This window comes from Rhinoraja longicauda, chromosome 5 (assembly GCF_053455715.1).
Source record: "Rhinoraja longicauda isolate Sanriku21f chromosome 5, sRhiLon1.1, whole genome shotgun sequence".
Lineage (NCBI taxonomy): Eukaryota > Metazoa > Chordata > Chondrichthyes > Rajiformes > Arhynchobatidae > Rhinoraja > Rhinoraja longicauda.
The window spans coordinates 47,440,181-47,459,783 of NC_135957.1; the positions used below are offsets into that span (position 1 = coordinate 47,440,181).

General features: G+C 40.1%; 1 protein-coding gene across 8 annotated transcripts in view; it reads right to left on the bottom strand.

The window, feature by feature from the left end:
* LOC144593616 (low density lipoprotein receptor adapter protein 1-B-like) overlaps nt 1-19,603 on the bottom strand; it is a 75,739-nt gene that overhangs the window by 10,696 nt on the left and 45,440 nt on the right. For 4 of the 8 annotated variants that reach the window (XM_078399460.1, XM_078399465.1, XM_078399461.1 and 1 more), the window contains exons 4-8: nt 18,433-18,547; nt 15,705-15,777; nt 11,537-11,617; nt 11,285-11,415; nt 7,567-7,601 (exon numbers count right to left, since the gene is read on the bottom strand). In XM_078399460.1, coding sequence (XP_078255586.1) covers nt 7,567-7,601; nt 11,285-11,415; nt 11,537-11,617; nt 15,705-15,777; nt 18,433-18,547 — 435 coding nt within the window. Of the gene's footprint in view, nt 1-1,897; nt 1,932-7,566; nt 7,602-11,284; nt 11,416-11,529; nt 11,618-15,704; nt 15,778-18,432; nt 18,548-19,603 lie in introns of all 8 variants that reach the window. The other 4 variants (XM_078399464.1, XM_078399468.1, XM_078399463.1 and 1 more) reach the window with 4 other exon arrangements.

Sequence of the window (19,603 nt, forward strand, 5' to 3'; positions counted from 1 at the left end):
GATGTTGAGCTCCCAGCCTTGGTCACCCTGGAGCCATGTCTCCGTAATCCCAACTATATCATAATCATTAATAACTATCTCCACATTTAATTCATCCACCTTATTACGTATACTCCTTGCATTGAGACACAAAGCCTTCAGGCTTGTTTTTACAACTCTCTTACCCCTTATACAATTATGTTGAAAAGTGGCCCTTTTTGATTTTTGCCCTGGATGTGTCTGCCTGCCACTTTTACTTTTCACCTTGCTACCTGTTGCTTCTACCCTCATTTTACACCCCTCTGTCTCTCTGCTCCTGCTCCCACCCCCCTGCCACATTAGTTTAAATCCTCCCCGACAGCACTAGCAAACACTCCCACCTTGAACACCAGGGGAGCTATGTGAGGATGCTCTTCCTCGACTTCAGCTCTGCCTTTAACACGGTCATCCCGAGCAGACTGGTCACCAAACTTTCTGACCTTGGATTTTCCCAAACCATCTGCCAATGGATCAAGGACTTCCTGACCAACCGCCCCCAGACCGTCAAAATAGGCCCTCACCTCTCCTCCACCATTACACTGAGCACCGGCTCACCACAGGGCTGTGTGTTGAGCCCCATCCTTTACTCCCTCTACACTCACGACTGCGCCCCCACCCATCCCACCAACACCATCATCAAGTTCGCGGATGACACGACTGTGGTTGGACTCATCTCAGGAGGAGATGAGGCAGCCTACAGGGATGAAATCCAAAGGCTGACAGCATGGTGTTCAGTGAACAATCTTGTCCTGAACTCCTCCAAAACAAAGGAACTTATAATAGACTTCAGGAAAACCAGTGCAGAATACGACCCACTCTACATCAATGGGGTCTGTGTGGAAAGGGTACCCGCTTTCAGGTTCCTGGGTACGCACATCGCAGAGGATCTTACCTGGTCTACCAACACCATCACCACAGTGAAGAAGGCACAGCAGAGACTCCACTTCCTGAGGATCCTCAGGAAAACCAACCTGCAGGAGAAGCTCATGATGTCCTTCTATCGCTGCTCCATCGAGAGTGTGCTGGCATACTGTATAACCACATGGTATGCCAGCTGCTCAGAAAAGGACAGGAAGGCCCTTCAGAGGGTCATCACGACGGCCCAGAAGATCATCGGCTGCTCACTGCCCTCCCTGGAGCACCTGTTCAGCCTACGCTGCCTCAGTAGAGCAGGCAAAATAATAAAAGATCCATCCCACCCCGGCCACCGTCTGTTTGTTCATCTGCCCTCTGGTCGACGTTTCAGGTCGATCAAATCCCGAACAAACAGACTTAAGAACAGTTTTTACCCCAGGGCCATACGAGAACTGAACACTACCTTCTGCACTAGGCAACACTGTTAAAACTTTTGTACTTAATATAATTGTATTTATTTGTTTTTGCATTTATTGCATATATGTTTTTACGCACCGTCAGGATTGGCTATTTTTTTATTTCGTTATACTCGTTGCAATGACAATAAATGAATATTATTATTATTATTATTATTATTATTAGGACATTGGTTCCATTCCAGCTCAGGTGCAGACCGTCCTGTTTGTACTGGTCCCACCTCTCTACAGAACTAACATCTTAATCTTTTATTGAACCCCTTCCAGTTTCATGTATTCTTCTAAAGCAGGTTGACCCAAACTGAACATGATTGAAATCTGTTGGTTTACCCTCTAATTTGCATAAAGGTTTTTTCTTTATTTTATTTTAAATCTGTTCTGGTGCTGGTTTCACAAATGAAAATTGCAGGTGAAATTGACTAAAATTTAAACTGTTCATGAATGCAGAATTTTTCATATGGACATTGTGCATATTTTGGTTCTTATTATCTATGTGTATCATTCACTGACAATGATAATGTTTTGGGATAATATTAGAAAAAAAGTACCTGTGATTGGCTGGGCTCAACTGCATCCACAATGCTGCTTGTAAAATTGGAAAATAAATATAATGCCTCACAGAATCATTAATTCATTAACTTCAGAGTGAGCAAACATTTGCCTTGGTTATTTGGGCAAACATATATTCATGGCAATTGAAAGTTGACTGGATGTAAAATAACTAACGCCCAGTCTCATAAAACAGGTCATTTACATTTCCTTAAACATCTTATTCATTTAATTTTATGCAACCTAGTTAAACATATTTTAATAAAGACCGTTATTTAGGATGAAAATCGTAAATAATTTCTTGCATGTAAAGGCAGGAATCAAATACCTATCCAAGTAAGAAACTTTCTTAATACTTATAGCCACATTGTTTCACATTTTTATAAATCAGTAAAATGTTTTCAGTCACAAAAATAATTCCTCGTGCATGGAAGCTCAAATCTCTCAGCTACTTTTCAGTATGGGATAATGAGCAGGAATAAGGCTTCCAAGTTGACTAGATGCTGCACAGATCAATTGCTACAGCTCCAGGTGAAATTAGATATTTCAGCACACATGGGTTTCTGAACACATGCAGCACTGATTCTTGCAATATTTAGGATATTAGTTGATAGTAAATATGAGATTAAAATAATGATCAAAACAACAATATTCATGTATATGATTAAAATGCTCCAGTGCAAAAGGTACTAATTCTAATATCAACTTTATAGCTATTTTAATTTGCCATCAGATTCCATCTCCTTTAGGTTTTCCTGTCATGTTAATCTATTTGGGATCCAGCAGAGTCTGCTGCCCGAGTTTTCTTTTCCAGCTTTGATTTATCATAAGCTTAATAATGTTGCAAAATTTTAAGGACACTTCTAGGAACATAGAAAATAGGTGCAGGAGGAGGCCATTCGGACCTTCAAGCCAGCACCGCCATTCACTGTGATCATGGCTGATCATCCACAATCAGTAACCTGTGCCTGCCTTCTCCCCATATCCCTTGATCTTCTAAGATAAGTCACTATGCATTCTGATCTAAATAAAGTCCTACATTAGCTTTCTAGTGGAAAAGCTGACCTTAACCATCGCAGCGACAATTGGGTCTCTATGGCTTGAGGCCAAGGTGCAGTTCTGGAATCAGACTATCTATCACCAGTGCCTGTGAAGTAGCTGGGAGATCAAAGATTAACCTTGTCCACGCAATGTCTTCCTAACATTCGCATCTTTACAGAAGTTAAAAATTGATGAACAAGCAAATAAATCCAGTCATGAAACATTTAAATAGAATACAGTTTTACCTTATTTCTCAGAATCAATATTGTGTTAGAGTCAATGAAAGTTAAAATTACACACTTAAGATGCTTGAGGAATTAAAATTAATGTAAGGTTCCGATCTTTATTAGATACACAGGCCATGGAGCCCAACACTAGATTTGATATCTGACATTATTTGACAGATCTGCACTCTATAAAATTATCTGGCTTAAGTATGTCTCCAATGCCATTTTTTTGTTTTAAATCTGAAGAGATGCACAAGCATGAATATTATAATTGTAATTAAGTATTACGATATTGTAATTAAGTATTTTTGTAGCATGGCATGAACCAACAGATTTAATGAAATTACCAGTCTTGCAACTGGACAGAAAACGGAATGCACTTACCAAAGGGACCAGTGCACATTCATAATTTCCACAAACAGATCAGACTATGTAAAACTTACAGAAATGAAAATAATGAAGATTAATCTGCCCTCCAAGACTGAAAGCCATTTCAATTATGTAAGCATGAATTAATGATGAGAATTGGAAAATAATTTCCAATTTGTTTATGGCTTGATCTACTGAGAGCGAGTGTTATTTGTGCCTAACTGCTCATTTCCATTAGCGGTTTGTGGAACAGAAGCAGCAGTATATATATATATTTTATTTTTTTAAATCATAAATTGCAGCTAATGGTACATGGACTGATCATGTTTCTCTCAAATGCACAAGGCCTTAAATTTAAACCCAAATTAAGCAGTGAAAAATGTGTCAGTTCGGGGGAAATTATAGCTATTTCATTGACATCCTTTCGATCACATTCACTAATCATTGCACAATGTTCAATTCCATTTGCACTCCACTGCAAATGAAGCAGTGCAGAATCTATATGGTTCTGGGCCATCAGTGAATGTGGGAAATGCCATGTTCTTGCCACCAAATTAACAGCCTACGTCTATAATTCCAACCTCTAACAACTTCAGGTGATAATTGGGGCATCAATCAAGCTTTTTTAATTCTATCCTCCTGAGTGTTATTGGAGCAGGGAGAGTATTTCATTATGTTTCTGACATTCCGGTAGATCGTGGAAATGCTTTGAAATTTTAGACAGGCAGTGATCAATTGCAGGATAGCCAGTCAATGAGATGCTGTTGCAGCCACAGTACTTTTGTGGCTGGTCCAGTTGAGTTTCTGTACAGTGGTGACTCCCAGAATGTAGATGGGTTGGATATCGATAATTACTCAATGATGGAAATTACTTTGAACACGGTCATAAAGAGAGTCATACAGCATGGTAACAGGCCCTTCAGCCCAATTTGTCTATGATGACCATGATGCCCTATCTAAGCTAGCCCCGTTTGGCCAAATATCCCACCAAACCTTTCCTATCCATGTGCCAAGGAGGCATGGGGGGGGGTGGTGGTGGTAAGGGACATCTTGGTCAGCATGCAAATATTGGGCTGGTGCCTGTTTCAATGCAATATGATTCTATGATATTCTCCATGACCATGTACAAAGTAATTTCCATCAGTGAGTAGTTATCGATATCCCCCCATTCTGGGAGTCACCACTGCACAGAACAAGCCGTTACTTTCAGGTATCACTCCAAGTTGCACTTATCTGGAAATATCTTGCCCTTCCTTCAGCAATGCTGCATCTAAAATCTACCCATCCCAACCCAAAACCATTGCTGCAACATCTTCACCAGATAGACTGCAGTTGTTCAAGAATGTGGCTCATCACAATGTTCTCATGAGCAATTTGGCAATAAATATGAGCTTTGCCAACAGTAGCTAGATCCCAAAATATTAAAAAGAAAATGGCTGCCACAGAAATTAGATGAATGCTTCACAGTTTGGATCATGTTGATGTGTAAAGATTGTCAGTCATAGAGTGATACAGTGAGGAAACAGGCCTTTCGGCCCAACTCACCCACACCAGCCAACAATGTCCCAGTTACCCTAGTCCCACTTGCCTGCACTTGGTCCATAACCCTCAACCTGTCCTAACCACGTACCTGTCCAACTCTTTCTTAAATGATGGGATAGTCTCAGCCTCAACTACCTCCTCTGGCAGCTTGTTCCATACACCCACCGCCCTCTGTGTGAAAACAAAATCTCCCCTCGGATTCCTATTAAATCTTTTCCCCTTCACCTTGAACCTATGTCTTCTGGTCCTCGATTCCCCTACTCTGGGTAAAAGACTCTGCATCTAACCGATCTATTCCTCTCATGATTTTGTATACCTCTGTAAGATCTCCCCTCGTCCTCCTATGCTCCAAGGAATAGAGACCCAGCCTACTCAACCTCTCCCTATAATTCACAGTCTCTAGTCCTGGCAATATCCTCATAATTGTTTTCTGAACCCTTTCAAGCTTGACAATATCTTTCCTATAACATGGTGCCCAGAACTGAACACATTCAGTCTGAAGAAGGGTCTCGACCCAAAACGTCGCTCATTCCTTCTCTCCTGAGATGCTGCCTGACCTGCTGAGTTACTCCAGCATTTTGTGAATAAATACCTTCGATTTGTACCAGCATCTGCAGTTATTTTCTTACACATTCTAAATGCGGTCTCACTAACATCTTATACAACCTCCCAACTTCTATACTCAATACTATGAGTGATGAAGGCCAAAGTGCCAAAAGCCTTTGCCCACCTTATCTACCTGCAACTCGACCTTCATGGAACTATGCACCTGTACTAGATTCCTTTGCTCTACAACACTCCCCAGAGGCCTACCATTTACCGTGTAGGTCCTGCCCTTGTTCGACATACCAAAATGCACCACCTCGCACTTCTGTGTTAAATTAGCCAATCTAGCTAATCGATCCAGATCCTGCTGGTCGTTCACAACCATCTTCACTATCTGCAAAACCACTCACTTTTGTATCTTCAACAAACTTGTTAATCTTGCCCTGTATATTCTCATGCAAATCATTGATGTAGATGACAAACCGCGATGGGCTCAGCACCAAACCCTGAGGCACACCATTAGTCACAGACATCCAGTCTGAGAAGCAACCTTCCACCAATACCCTCTGCTTCCTTCCAAGGAGCCATTCAGCTATCTCTCCTTGGATCCCATGCAATCTAATGTTTCAGAGCAGCCTACCATGCGGAACCTTGACAAACGCCTTACTGAAGTCCATGTACACAACATCTACAGCTCTCCCCATCAACCTTTGTGGTCACGTCTTCAAAAAAAGCAATCAGATTTGTGAGACACTATCTCCCAAGTACAAAACCATGCTGACTATCCCTAATCAGCCCTTGCCCATCCAAATGCCTGTATATCCTATCCTTCAGAATACTCTCCAGTAACTTACCAACTACAGATGTTAAGCTCACTGGCCTATAGTTCCCAACATTTTCCCTGCAGCCCTTCTTGAAAAGAGGTACAACATTTGCCACCCTCCAGTCTTTCAGCACCGCTCCTGTATTTAAGGACGACTCATAAATTTCAACCAGGGCTCCCACAATTTCCTCTCTAGTTTCCCGCAATGTCCTCGGATACATCAGATCAAGCCCTAGAGATTTGTCTACTTTCAAACACGACAGTACCTTCAGTACTTCTTTGACAGTAACCCTGACTGCTTTCAAGACACTTCCAGTGACTGCTCCAATTTCCTCCATCCTACTGTCTTTCTCCTTGGTAAATACAGAGGCGAAATACTCATTTAGGACCTTGCCCATCTCCTGTGGCTCCACACAGAGTTGACCGCTTTGATTCCTGAGGTCCCACTCTCTCTCTAATTACCCTTTTCAGACCTCCCAACATTTGATTTTACAAATTCAGAATTTTGTGGTCACTGGTCCCAAAAGGCTCCTCCACACACACTTCATTAACTTGCCCTTCCCAATTTCCCAATACTAGATCCAGCATTGTGGGGGCCTCCACAAACTGCTTAAGAAAACTCTCCTGAACACTTTTGAGGAATTGTACCCCATCTGAAACCTTCACGCTATGATTTTCCCAGTCGTAATTGGGAACGTTAAAATCCGCTACTGCAACAACCTTATTTGACCTGCAGCTGTCTGCAATCTCCTGGCACATTTGTTCCTCTAATTCCCGTTGACTATTCGGGGGTCTGTAGTACACCCCCAACAAGGTGATCATCCCTTTCTTGTTCCTCAGCTCCACCCATATAGCCTCACGAGACAAACCATCCAAAATGTTACCTCTGAACACAGCTGTGACATCCTCCTTAACCAACAATGCAACCCCTCCCTCTTTTTCCCTCATCCCTGTCTCTCCGGAAGCTCCTGTATCCTGGAACATTGAGCTGCCATTCCTGCCCCTCCCTTAACCAGGCCCATTGTAAAGCTAAACAGCTGGTAATATCACTTCAACAAATAATTGTTTTTAATTGGATTGTTTGTGGGCTTTAAAATATTAGAAACCTTCAACAGCTTACCTTGAAAAGGCATCGTCAAGACCATCGTCCTCTTCCTGCAAGATAAACAAGAAAACATTGTCACCTTTAACTGTTGTCCCATGCAGTATTACTGAACCTATAGCTTTTGTCAGCAACAGGTTTCAACCAGTCAGTAACATTTAGCAGGCCTCTCGCTTGTTTTATGCAAAAGGGTATAAGAAAATAACTGCAGATGCTGGTACAAATCAATTTATTCACAAAATGCTGGAGTAAATCAGCAGGTCAGGCAGCATCTCGGGAGAGAAGGAATGGGTGACGTTTCGGGTCGAGACCCTTCATCAGACTTTAGATAGTTCCTCTGTCCCTCCCTTCCCCTCCTTCCCAGATCACCCTCTACCTTCCTGTCTCCACCTATATCCTTCCTTTGTCCCGACCCCCTGACATCAGTCTGAAGAAGGGTCTCGACCCGAAACGTCACCCATTCCTTCTCTCCTGAGATGCTGCCTGACCTGCTGAGTTACTCCAGCATTTTGTGAATTATGCAAAAGGGTAACTGAGCAGTCCTGATATTCTGAACCATATCAACTTCTATTCCCCATCCTCACTACCATCTTTATGCATCAGTGGATTATTATCATGTGTTAAATATTAAATGATTTTTTTGTGGCATTACCTTGTGCCCTGTTTTATCTCTTTCCCAGTTCTGACATGAATATCACATCAATATGGATCACGACTCCAATTGGAGGAAATATCAGTATTACGAATACTTTTCTGGACAAATTATGATGAATAATTAAAGCATTTTCTTTGCTATTTCTGACATGTAATCATTATAAATATTTGCCAACACGTTTAGTTAATTCCCAAGTTTTTACTTAGACAATCTCAAGAGTGCAAATTAGCATTAACAACTTTACAATTATAAAGCATCTTCAAAAACAAATTCAGGGAAGCTGGGGCAGAAAAGTCTTTATAAATACTTAAATCTAGGAGCAAAACATAACTTTAATTAGCAGTTCTTCATTGGGGTTTGAGACACAGATGCTGCATGTCCTGAGGCACACTGATGCCTGGAGCCAGTATGGAAATTAACATTTCACTGACTTCACGAGTTAAGACATTTCAGCTCTGGTCTCATCGTTCTTTTTCACACAGTAAGAAAACTGAAACTGATATGTTCTAATTATGATCTAAAGAACCAACTAAGAGTGATCACCTCATATCAAAAGTGTTTAACGTTATTGCAAAAATATCATCTATTTGCTCAATTGTTAGATTTTTAATTTTTTTAGCAGATTAATTTTAAAGAATTGCTGCTACATTGAGGCAGAGATCCACCAAATAAATGGCTCTTCCTTTTACCTGCATCAGCAAATAAATGCCTATTTGCAAACTATAGCAAAGACCAATAAACCTAAATATTAATGGCTTCAGTAGAAACAGAAGCAACAGGAGAGACAAAAATGGAAATTGGAATTGAGGCCAATATGATAGGAGGCAAAGTAAGGCTCATTTAATGCACAGTACTGCTTTAATTTTTATTTAATATGATATATAATTCTAGTCACGTTAGCAACCATCATGGGAGATGGAGTTAATGAGTGGATGTGAAGTTTTTGGTTGGAGCCAAAAATGATTATTTAACTATTTCTGATGTTCACTTTCAATTTACTGTATCATCTACTACTTCATGTCAAAAAGGCTTTCTGCCAGTATAGAGGTGTTCATGGGAAACAGTAATGGAATAGCCCTGGGGGGATTTCACTGTACAGATGGAAGCTGATTTTATCTATGAATGCCAAAACCAGTTATGCAACACAAATATAAAGGAAGAGAGATATAAGCGAAGAAAACATCTGAGATCGGAAACCCTTGGATTCCAAGATAGTTGGGTTTGAATCTGACGTCTTGGAAAGTGAAGTTTGAATGCATGCTCATTGTTTTACTTTTCTTGGCATGATAATTAATCAACACCCAGACAATTCATTTCACATCCAGAAAAGTGCACAACTGAATACTTACAATGAAACAACATGAAGATGGATGTAAAAAAACATCAACAATTCTATATTCCCACTTAGCCATTTGTGACTGTATATTATCACAATTAATAAAGGAGGCCACTGTCATATGTATGTTGATTGAAATATATTCATTCCTTTATCTTGTCATAGGCACTAATATTCATTTCATGGTCAATTTTCTGCAGGTCCAAATCATTTTTGAAATTAATATTTACTCTAAGATCAGAGTATCCACTGATTTATTCTTGGTTGGGTCAGATAATAACATCACATACCAATAAGCATAATGGTAATATTAGGATGGCATGCCTTAGCCCCTTTGAAATTGAAATAATTACAAGGATAACCACAGGGCTAAACTGAATATTCCATCTGCTTCTACTCTTATTTCCTTTGAATTTGACATCACCACATTTTGATTTTTATCTGTTAAGGTCTCATCCAGCTTCAGGGCTCAAGTATTTTTTTAAATGCACGCAGAAATCTGCAGCTTACCCAAATGGCCATCTGGCTGTCGGAGGCTAGTGAGAGCCAAGTCCTGAATGTCTGGTAAGCCTTTTCGCAGTCAGACAGTACATGACACTCCTAAACCAGGGCAAGCCTGCACGTTAAAAATATCATTTTCCAGCATGAATGCCAAGGGAGGGGAGGGGGTGGGGGGTTAAATGGGATAGACAATGATGGAGTTAAAGGGAAAGAGAGTATAGGAATAATTAAGCAGCACCCCAGAAGAGGTTGCAGGTTAACTTGGAAAGTTGAGTGTGGGCAGATGCAGTATAATAATGTAGATAAATGTGAGGTTATCCACTTTGGCGGCCAAAATAAGGAGCAGATTATTATCTCAATGATGTCCGATTAGGTAAAGGGGAAGTGCAATGAGACCTTGGTGTCCTTGTACACCAGTCACTGAAAGTAAGCATGCAGGTACAGCAGGCAGTGAAGAAAGCTAATGTCATGTTGGCCTTCATAACGAGAGGATTTGAGTACAGGAGCAAAGAAGTCCTTCTGCAGTTGTATCGGGCCTTGGTGAGACCACACCTGGGGTATTGTGTGAACTGGAGTTTCGAAGGATGAGAGGGGATCTTATAGAGACATATAAAATCATAAAAGGACTAGACAAGCTAGATGCAGGAAAAATGTTCCCAATGTTGGGGGAGTCCAGAACCAGGGGACACAGTCTAAGAATAAAGGGGAGACCATTTAAAACTGAGGTGAGAAGAAACTTTTTCACCCAGAGAGTTGTGAATTTGTGGAATTCTCTGCCACAGAAGGCCATGGAGGCCAATTCACTGGATGAATTTAAAAGAGTTAAATAGAGCTCTAGGGGTTAGTGAAATCAAGGGATATGGGGGGGAAGGCAGGCACAGGTTACTGATTGTGGATGATCAGCCATGATCACAATGAATGGCGGTGCTGGCTCGAAGGGCCAAATGGCCTCCTCCTGCACCGATTTTCTATGTTTCTATGTTGCTTATGTAACTAAGTGCAGGTGACAACAGAGCTCCACTTTTCAAAGATACACCATCTCCTCCTAAAGACTGCATTGTAATCCCCACCTTGGTTAAAATAGCCAGAAGTGTCATTATTTTGTTTATCTAATAAGCAGCATTTCAGTCCCAACATTTTACAAACAGCAAAACATATGTATTTTTGTGATATAATGAAAGTTTGTTACAAACAAATAATCATCATCAAATTAAACTGGCAAAAGAAACAGTAATACAATTTACCCAAGAGAGTGCGTGTAAAGGGGATCCGCAGGATGGACTGCTTTGCCTTGTGATACCTAGATGAATTTCGGCTTGTGAAATAAATGGATTCTGGACTTGGTTTACTGTGCAATCGCTTGCTGTAGTTGCATCTGCGAAATATCAAAACATTTTGAATAATTATTATTTTCACATTAATATCTTATTAAACCAAGGCTTTCATGTAATTCAATTGAATACTGATTATTAAAGAATGGGTGTCTTACTCTTTACCTGGCTCTACACATCTTGTTGCCCCACTGAGGGATGCCGTTTCAGGACTGTTGCTTGACTCATGAGTCTTTTTACATTTTTCTGGAAATACAGACAGTAAAAATAATTAGAGTCACAGCCATTCCACATGGAAACAAGTCCTTTCGGCCCACCAAATCTGTACTGACCACCAAACGTCATTTACACTTATCCTGGGTTTTTTCTCATCACTTTTCCAGTTCTATTTTCCAGACTCTCGTGCATATCAGCGACAATTTACCGTGGCCAATTAATTTGCCGACAAGCATGTCTTTGAAACACAAGAGGGAACCCACATGGTCACAGACAGAATATGCAAAAAAAACACACACACACACGCAAAAAAACACACACACACACGCAAAAAAACACACACACGCACACACACACTCCCCCCCCCGATCTGTGAGGCGGTGAGTCTTCTTGCTGGGCCACCATGCCGCCCAATAATTATCCAGTCTTGGGTAGACCCAAAATGCTGGAGTAACTCAGCGGGACAGGCAGCATCTCTGGAGAGAAGGAATGGGTGACTTTTCGGGTCGAGACCCAGGATCTGCAGTTCTTTCCTACACAATTATTCAGTCTTCTACCATAAACTTTTTTTTTTTTACCAGAAATCCATTTACAAAAAAATTATGATCAGATCCATTCTTTCCACCAAAATAAATCTTCATAAACGGAAAAGGCTTAATTTTGCACAGGCACCAGCAGAGGTCTATCCAAAAATTCCGTCTGATGATGATGTTTTGCTGTGGACCTCTTTAGTTTAGTTTAGTTTAGAGATACAGCGTGGAAACAGGCCCTTCGGCCCACCGGGTCCACACCGACCAGCGATCCCTGCACATTAACACTACCCTACACCCACTAGGGACAATTTTTACATCTACCAAGCCAATTAATCTACAAACTATGTCTTTGGAATGTGGGAGGAAACGAAGATCTCGGAGAAAACCCACGCAGGTCATGCGGAGAACATACAAACTCCGTACAGACAGCTCCCGTAGTCGGGATCGAACCCGGATCTCCAGCGCTGCATTTGCTAAGGCAGCAACTCTACCACTGCACCGCTGTGACAGCCCTTTCAGAATTTAAAGTATTCAGTACCACAGTCTTGCTATATAAAAATCAATAAACCAGGAACTCAGCCTCTGGCTGCAGCGGCACTTCTAGAATGAAATGTATTTCCCATTCCAGGGTCAAATTTTCAAATACTGCCTTTTTTCATTCTTCTACATGATTGATCTAAGTGCTGTAATGTTGATCATCAAGGGGGGTGTGGTGGTGGGGGGGGGGGGGGTTATAGCAGTTTGCCGGTTCTACACTTCTGAATGATTCTCTCTCTCTTTGTTTTAACTGATTGATCTTAACAATGTTGCCCTTCACTTAAAAATGTTCACTTAATCTAATCTTGTATGAGATACAGAGATCAGGAATCAGCATATGTTGCATTAATATATCATTTTCTTTTTGAGTTTTAATTTTAAATGTTGCTTGGCATTAATGTAGTTTGCAATGAGAAAACTTTAATTAAGTACATTGATTAATTGATTAAACCATTTGACATTTGAACTGTGAGTTATATAGTGCTGAAGTATTCTTGTAACTTCAGGATGAACTGTGAGTAATTATCCAGAATGGGTACATTATATATAGATATAGACATATACACACACATTCTTGAAAAAGCTATCTGATGTTCCTATTTGTTACGCTAGCATTTTGTACCGGAGAGACTATTTCAATCTGATGTTCTATTCAATGAAAAATACCAAAGGTTCTTCCAGGTAATGGAAGCATTTACACTGGATTGTAACATTAATCTTGAAATAATGTCTTATGGACTTTACATGATGACAATTGGTTGAGAAATGAGTACAGTTCCTGCCAATGCTGAAAATAAATCACAAGCTGGAGAGTTCACCAGTGAAAGAGCTGATACCCAGATTCTCTTTCTGTTAAGAGTATTTAAGAGTAAATTGGATAGGTATATGGATAAGAGGGGATTAGAGGGTTATGGTCTGAGTGCAGGTAGATGAGACTAGGTCAGGGAGAGTGGTCGGCGTGGACTGGTAGGGCCGAACGGGCCTGTTTCCGTGCTGTAGTTGTTATATGGTTATATGGTTAAATCACTGCAGGTCTTTTTTTCCTTCCTTCCCTCCCTCTCTCTCTTCCGTCTGCCCTAACAGGATGCACTTATTTCTCCACTACCCCCTCCCCTTCCACCTACATTCCTTCCGTTACAGCAGAGCTATCTGTACTGTTCGGTATAATGCAAATATAATTGATAGATCTTACATTTTGGATTGTAGGAGAACAGATTTGGCTGTGGAAATGGGATGCCTTCTCCATCCTCATTGTCCCTCCTCCCCATGGTGGCCATTTCTCCAGCTGTCCCAGTTACCAAGATTACTTTCCCCATAAGATACTGATCTAATTTATAAGATTCCTAGCAGCAGTGACGTGGAAGCTCAACTTTCTGCAGAGAGCTGCTTTTAAATTTATACAAATTGTGTTTAATGTCGCAATTGGGGGAGAAACAGCCTAATGATTTTTTAATGATTTTTTAATTGTACAGATTTTTTTGCATACCCCCATTTAACACATTGAACATGAATGAAACTTTGAACTTAGTAGAATCAGTGTTTTACCAATATTAAGTATGATGGAGGAGAATTCACTATACAAATAAATTAGGGGAAAGAAATAGGAAGTGAAAAATGGAAAAGGAAAGATATTTTAGAAAAGAAATGCTTGGATTCTTTACTTAAAATTAAATGCTCATGAATGTAATGTAGAAGTGTTTAAACCCATGATATACAACATATGACATTTCACCATGTTTGAATAATATTGTGTACCCTCAACATCACCCATTATTTGGCCATAGATGTTAAAAACATATTTTATCTACAACAGCAGGAGTTGATCTATGTAAAGAAAGCGTTGAACTGTTGCCGGTGAGCGTTCAAGCGTGTGATTTATTTTCAGCATCAGCTGAATTGTGTGCTCGCAAGTGGAAGACTTCTTCAGACTGAAGAAGGGTCTCGAACCGAAACGTCACCCATTCCTTCTGTCCTGAGATGCTGCCTGACCCGCTGAGTTACTCCAGCATTTTGTGCCTACCTTCAATTTAAACCAGCATCTGCAGTTTTTTTTACGACACATAAAGTTGAGGTCCATTACAAGTCTGGATGAGGCCCGGACGTGTGGGTGAGACTGAGCAAGGGCCTGCTGGTGCCTTATCAAAGCAGACGAAAATAATGCGCTTGGCTAACCTTCTAGTTTGTCAGGCACCTGGCTAACCATCTGATTAGAGATCCACAAACTGGCAGAAGATAAAGAAGAGTGCAGAATTACCATCCTAGTTGTTTCCTATTTGTTTAATATCGAGGTATTTGAATTTAAATGAAGTACCATGTTTATGGAGGCATGCCCATAATGAAAGGGTGTTAAATGATTCTCCCATAACAGGTATCACAAAATGCTGGAGTAACTCAGCAGGTCAGGCAGCATCTAGGAGAGAGGGAATGGGTGGAGTTTCGGGACGAGACCCTTCTTCAGACTGAAGAAGTCTGTCTGAAGTCTGTCAGACATCAGTATGAAGAAGGGTCTCGACCCGAAACGTCACCCATTCCCTCTCTCCTAGATGCTGCCTGACCTGCTGAGTTACTCCAGCATTTTGTGATACCTTCAATTTGTACCGGCATCTGCAGTTATTTTCCTACGCATACTCCCATAACAGGTAGCACAGTATAATCTATTCAATCAATGATCAATCCAGTTTGTCAACCAGTTTCCAGGATTTGTTTATCATTTGCTTACGTTAGGATAATTGCATTTAACTACCTATAAACAATAAACAAGGACCTGCGCGAGATAACCACTTATAAGGTGTTGGCGCAGTAATCAACCAGAACCAGAATTCTTGTCTATTCTTTACTTTGTGTTCTTAGAAAAATATAGTTAACTTCAAACTCATTCAAAGATACATCCACTACTTTAGCAGACCATTAGATAATCCATCAAATTAATTTGTCCATCTCCTTGAAAACATGGGTATCAATTTTGCACATTATTTCCTCTCGAAACTACTATATTAAGACAAAAGGCAGAGTCTTTCAAAGGTTTGGTTTACTTATTTCTTGCTTACCCTCTTGTGTTACTTCCCAAAGGTCATATGCAACTCTGAAAGCCTGAGCGACTGTTAAGGTCACAGCTTGTGCCTGTGGTGGAGAAAAGCTGACATTCATTAAGCAACAGTGCAGTGCCTCAGCAGATCAAACATTGTTTGGCTCTTAAATAATACGTTTAAAAGTATTAATGTTCTGATCAGCTAATCAAGTTTCCTACAATTAACTTTTTCTAAAGGTCTGATTCAATAATGAACAAAAATAGAACAAGGTGAGACCAGTGTTCAACATGTTCTTATGTTACAAGGACTGCTATAAATTAACCTCATGGAATACAACAAAGATAGAAGTGACTGCAATCTGGGTAAATTTTTTAAAAAACTAACACCTGGAAGAACTTAACAGGTCAAGCAGCATCTGTAGAGGCAAAAGGGATGGTCAACATCTAGATCCTGCTTCAGGACAGCACCAGTCCAAATTACAATGAATAAGATGAATTAATAGGAATGTGGTGTAGGAACCTGTTCCATCTATGCACTGCTCCGTTCTAATTGATCTAGCTTAATGCGATGTTTACAAATGTAATTACAACAGAAATAATTACATTTCTGCTTACAAAATAATTGCTTTCATTTTCAATCAATTTAAAAATCTGGACTATTTTTTACTCCTCTTTAAATCTTACATTATTCCAAGAAAACAAGCAGCCTGTAGGTTTCCCCTCACACCATACAGTAATCTATTGCAGCCCCTAGACACCAATCTAATATGATCCTTCGGCTTTTCTCCCAAATCTTTACTTAATTTTCCTTTAAACTCTTAAAATGCTACTTTAGTAAAATTCTACTGAAGCTCGGAGAGCAAACAGCCCTGAGAACATTTACTTCCATTATTTAGATTTGCACAGTTTCAGGATTTGGCCTGAACACCTACTGAATTTGGAATAGTCTCCCTCAAGAGCTGCATGTTTTCAAGAATTAAGTCCATTCAAGAGTGGTAATTTTGTTTGGCAGTTTTGAGTGGTAGTTACGAAGTTTGGGGGCCAAGAAATATAGGAATAGTGCAAGTGTGGAGGTTAATCATATTGAATGAGTTGGCTTGGTGTTGGATGACTATCTTCTGTCCATATTGACTTTATTGTTTTATATCTAATTTAGTTGGTTCAACAGCCCACATACACCAAGAATGTCGTTGATCCTTAACCGAGCAGGGGGTTGGACTTGGTGCTGCCTTTCTTCAGTGATTCTGCTGTGCAACCGGATATTACAATTATCTCCATTATCCCACTTTTTCATCCATCCATTATACACTAGGGGCAGTTTTACAGAGGTCAATTAATCTACAAAGTGCAAATATGGATTTTCACTTCTGTCATGATAAACGTCTATGTCACCTCTCAACCTCTGATGTTCTAGTGAAAGCAAGCCAAGTTTGTCCATCCTCTCCTTATAGTTAATGCTCTCTGGGAAATGCGGGCAAATAGCCGGTGTAAAGAGGTGGGGGAAGAGGAGCAAGAACTAGTAAGCAAGAGGAGGATAGAGGTAAGGATTTGATTGGCAAATGAATCAAGTTGGGAGAGACGAGGGTGGAGATAGCAACAGAGGCTGGGAGGTGATAATTGGAGAACAAAAGACTGCAGATTCTACAATCTGCTACAAAAGGGAAATGAAGAGTACAACCAAATAAAAAGGGGTGGTGGTAGCTGGGAACCATAGAGGCAGGGGAGGGGTAGAGAGGATCGATATCCAGTGGGAGGAGTTTACAGGTGATAGGCAGATGGGGTAGGTGGCAGGAGGGGAAAGAAAAAAGTGACAGGAAGTGGGGCAAGGGGAGAGAATTCCACGAGTCGTAATGAAGGAGGACAAGAAAATGATTATCAGTGCCTCTGTCAAAAGATGCAAGGCAGGATTTTCGAGTCCTGGATACAATTTTCCAGGCCTGGTGATTTATCTATTTTTCAATTTGCTGGACCCTAGTAGTTCCCCTTTCTTATGGCTACCCTATCAACATCTGCCATTTTTAACATCAATGTCTCTTGTTCACCCACTTTTGAGACAGTGCAGAGTATTCATGTACAACCACAGCTTGGTAGTACGTCTCCACACACACAGTTACTGTTCATCTTTTAAAACTAGATTGGAAGATAAAATACACTGGTTAAGAATGTCTTCTTTGCTGTTTTCTCAACAACATCTAATGAGTCACATGCAATTTCTGATTTTTTTTTGTATATTGTTTTCAATGAGAGAATATGTGTTAATTTGGAGAAAACTTTTAAATTCCAAACCCAAGCAATCTAGCTTTCTTTTAGTAATCTGGAAGTAAATTTGCCTCCAATCTACTCTCTCTGCTCACATCCTCAATCCTATCTTCTCAGATTTGGCAGGATATTGGCCATTATCATATCAACAATTAGCAAACTCTCACACAGTGTTACAGCATCCATTAAACTGAAAATACATTTAGCAAAGGCTTAAACAAATGTTAATTAATGCTATGCAAAAATTTTGAGGCAAGTGATGGTTTAATGTAATGGAACAAATCTAGAATAATTCAATTTCTTGCTAAATTTACTTTGCGCATTGACAGCTTTGCACTTCGACTAATTCGGTCACTGAAACGCACTTCATGGTAAAGAGGTCACCATTGAAATAATATAAGATTTATAATATTAATAACTCAAATGAAGACAATAGTCTTCCCTTGATTCTCTTAAATAATATGTCAACAAAAGATTTGGAAACTTACAATTTTTTTCTTCGGACACAGAAATGCATGACATTCCAAAGTTTCATTTACATGGCTCCGAGCAATATATGCAAATACCTTGTCCTGGGTCTTGTCTGCAGTGCAGTATGATATTCTGTTGAAAGAACATGAAGCACATGCATGACTGAAATTGATTTGAATGTTGTGTGTTTAAGACATACATTACAGACATACAGTGTTCATCAGACTTGTATTGGGTTTTGCTGGGACAGTATAGGAGGTCAGGGTGGAATGCAATGGAGAATTAAAAGTTGGGCGATTTGTGTTTTGCATAGAAAACATAACATAATCCAATTTAAGAGAGCCCAATATCCAATTATGTTTTCCTTTCCATGGTTTAACATTTCAATGGTTCTTTATTGTCACATATACCGAGGTACAGTGACATTCTTTTTTTGCACAAGTTCAGCAAAGTATTACTATACGCATAATCCTATATTAAGTACAAAGTACATGTATATTGTCTCAGAGGACTATTTCTAAGAGTCACCAGGTATTTCAATGATACCTGAGATACCTGAGTATTTCCGAGATAAAACTGAACAGAAAATAGATGACCCAAACTAAAGACAAGGGTCGCACAACACCAGCTAACCAACATACTTTAAATGGATGTGGTAAAAGAGGTTAAATAACTGGACCGGCATCCCAAGATCTGAACTATTGATATGGAACACTAGTTCAAATTCCATCGTGTATTTAAAATCCTAGTAATTCAACAAAACTGGAATCATTGCAGCATCAATAATGACGACCATGAAATGACTGGATAGTTGTAAAAATACAATCAACCTCACTGGTTGATGAGGGAAGTTGGAGCGAAAGAGAATGAACAAAGGGGCATAGACGCCACAGAAGGGGGGGAAATTGGAAAGAAAGAAAATAAACAAAGAATCATAAATGCTATGAAATACATAGCTGTAAAATGTATCTTGTAATTTAAGCCACAGTAATGGAGAGAGAAAAAAAGAGCTCAGTCACAGAATACGGAGGTGTAGTGAATGACTTTGTTGAGTGGTGTGGGCTGAATCACCTGCAGCTCAACACCGACAAGACTAAGGAATTGGTGGTGGACTTTAGGAGCAGAGGACACCCCTGTCCCCTGTCTCCATCAATGGTGTGGATGTGCAGTTTACCAGGGAGTACAAAT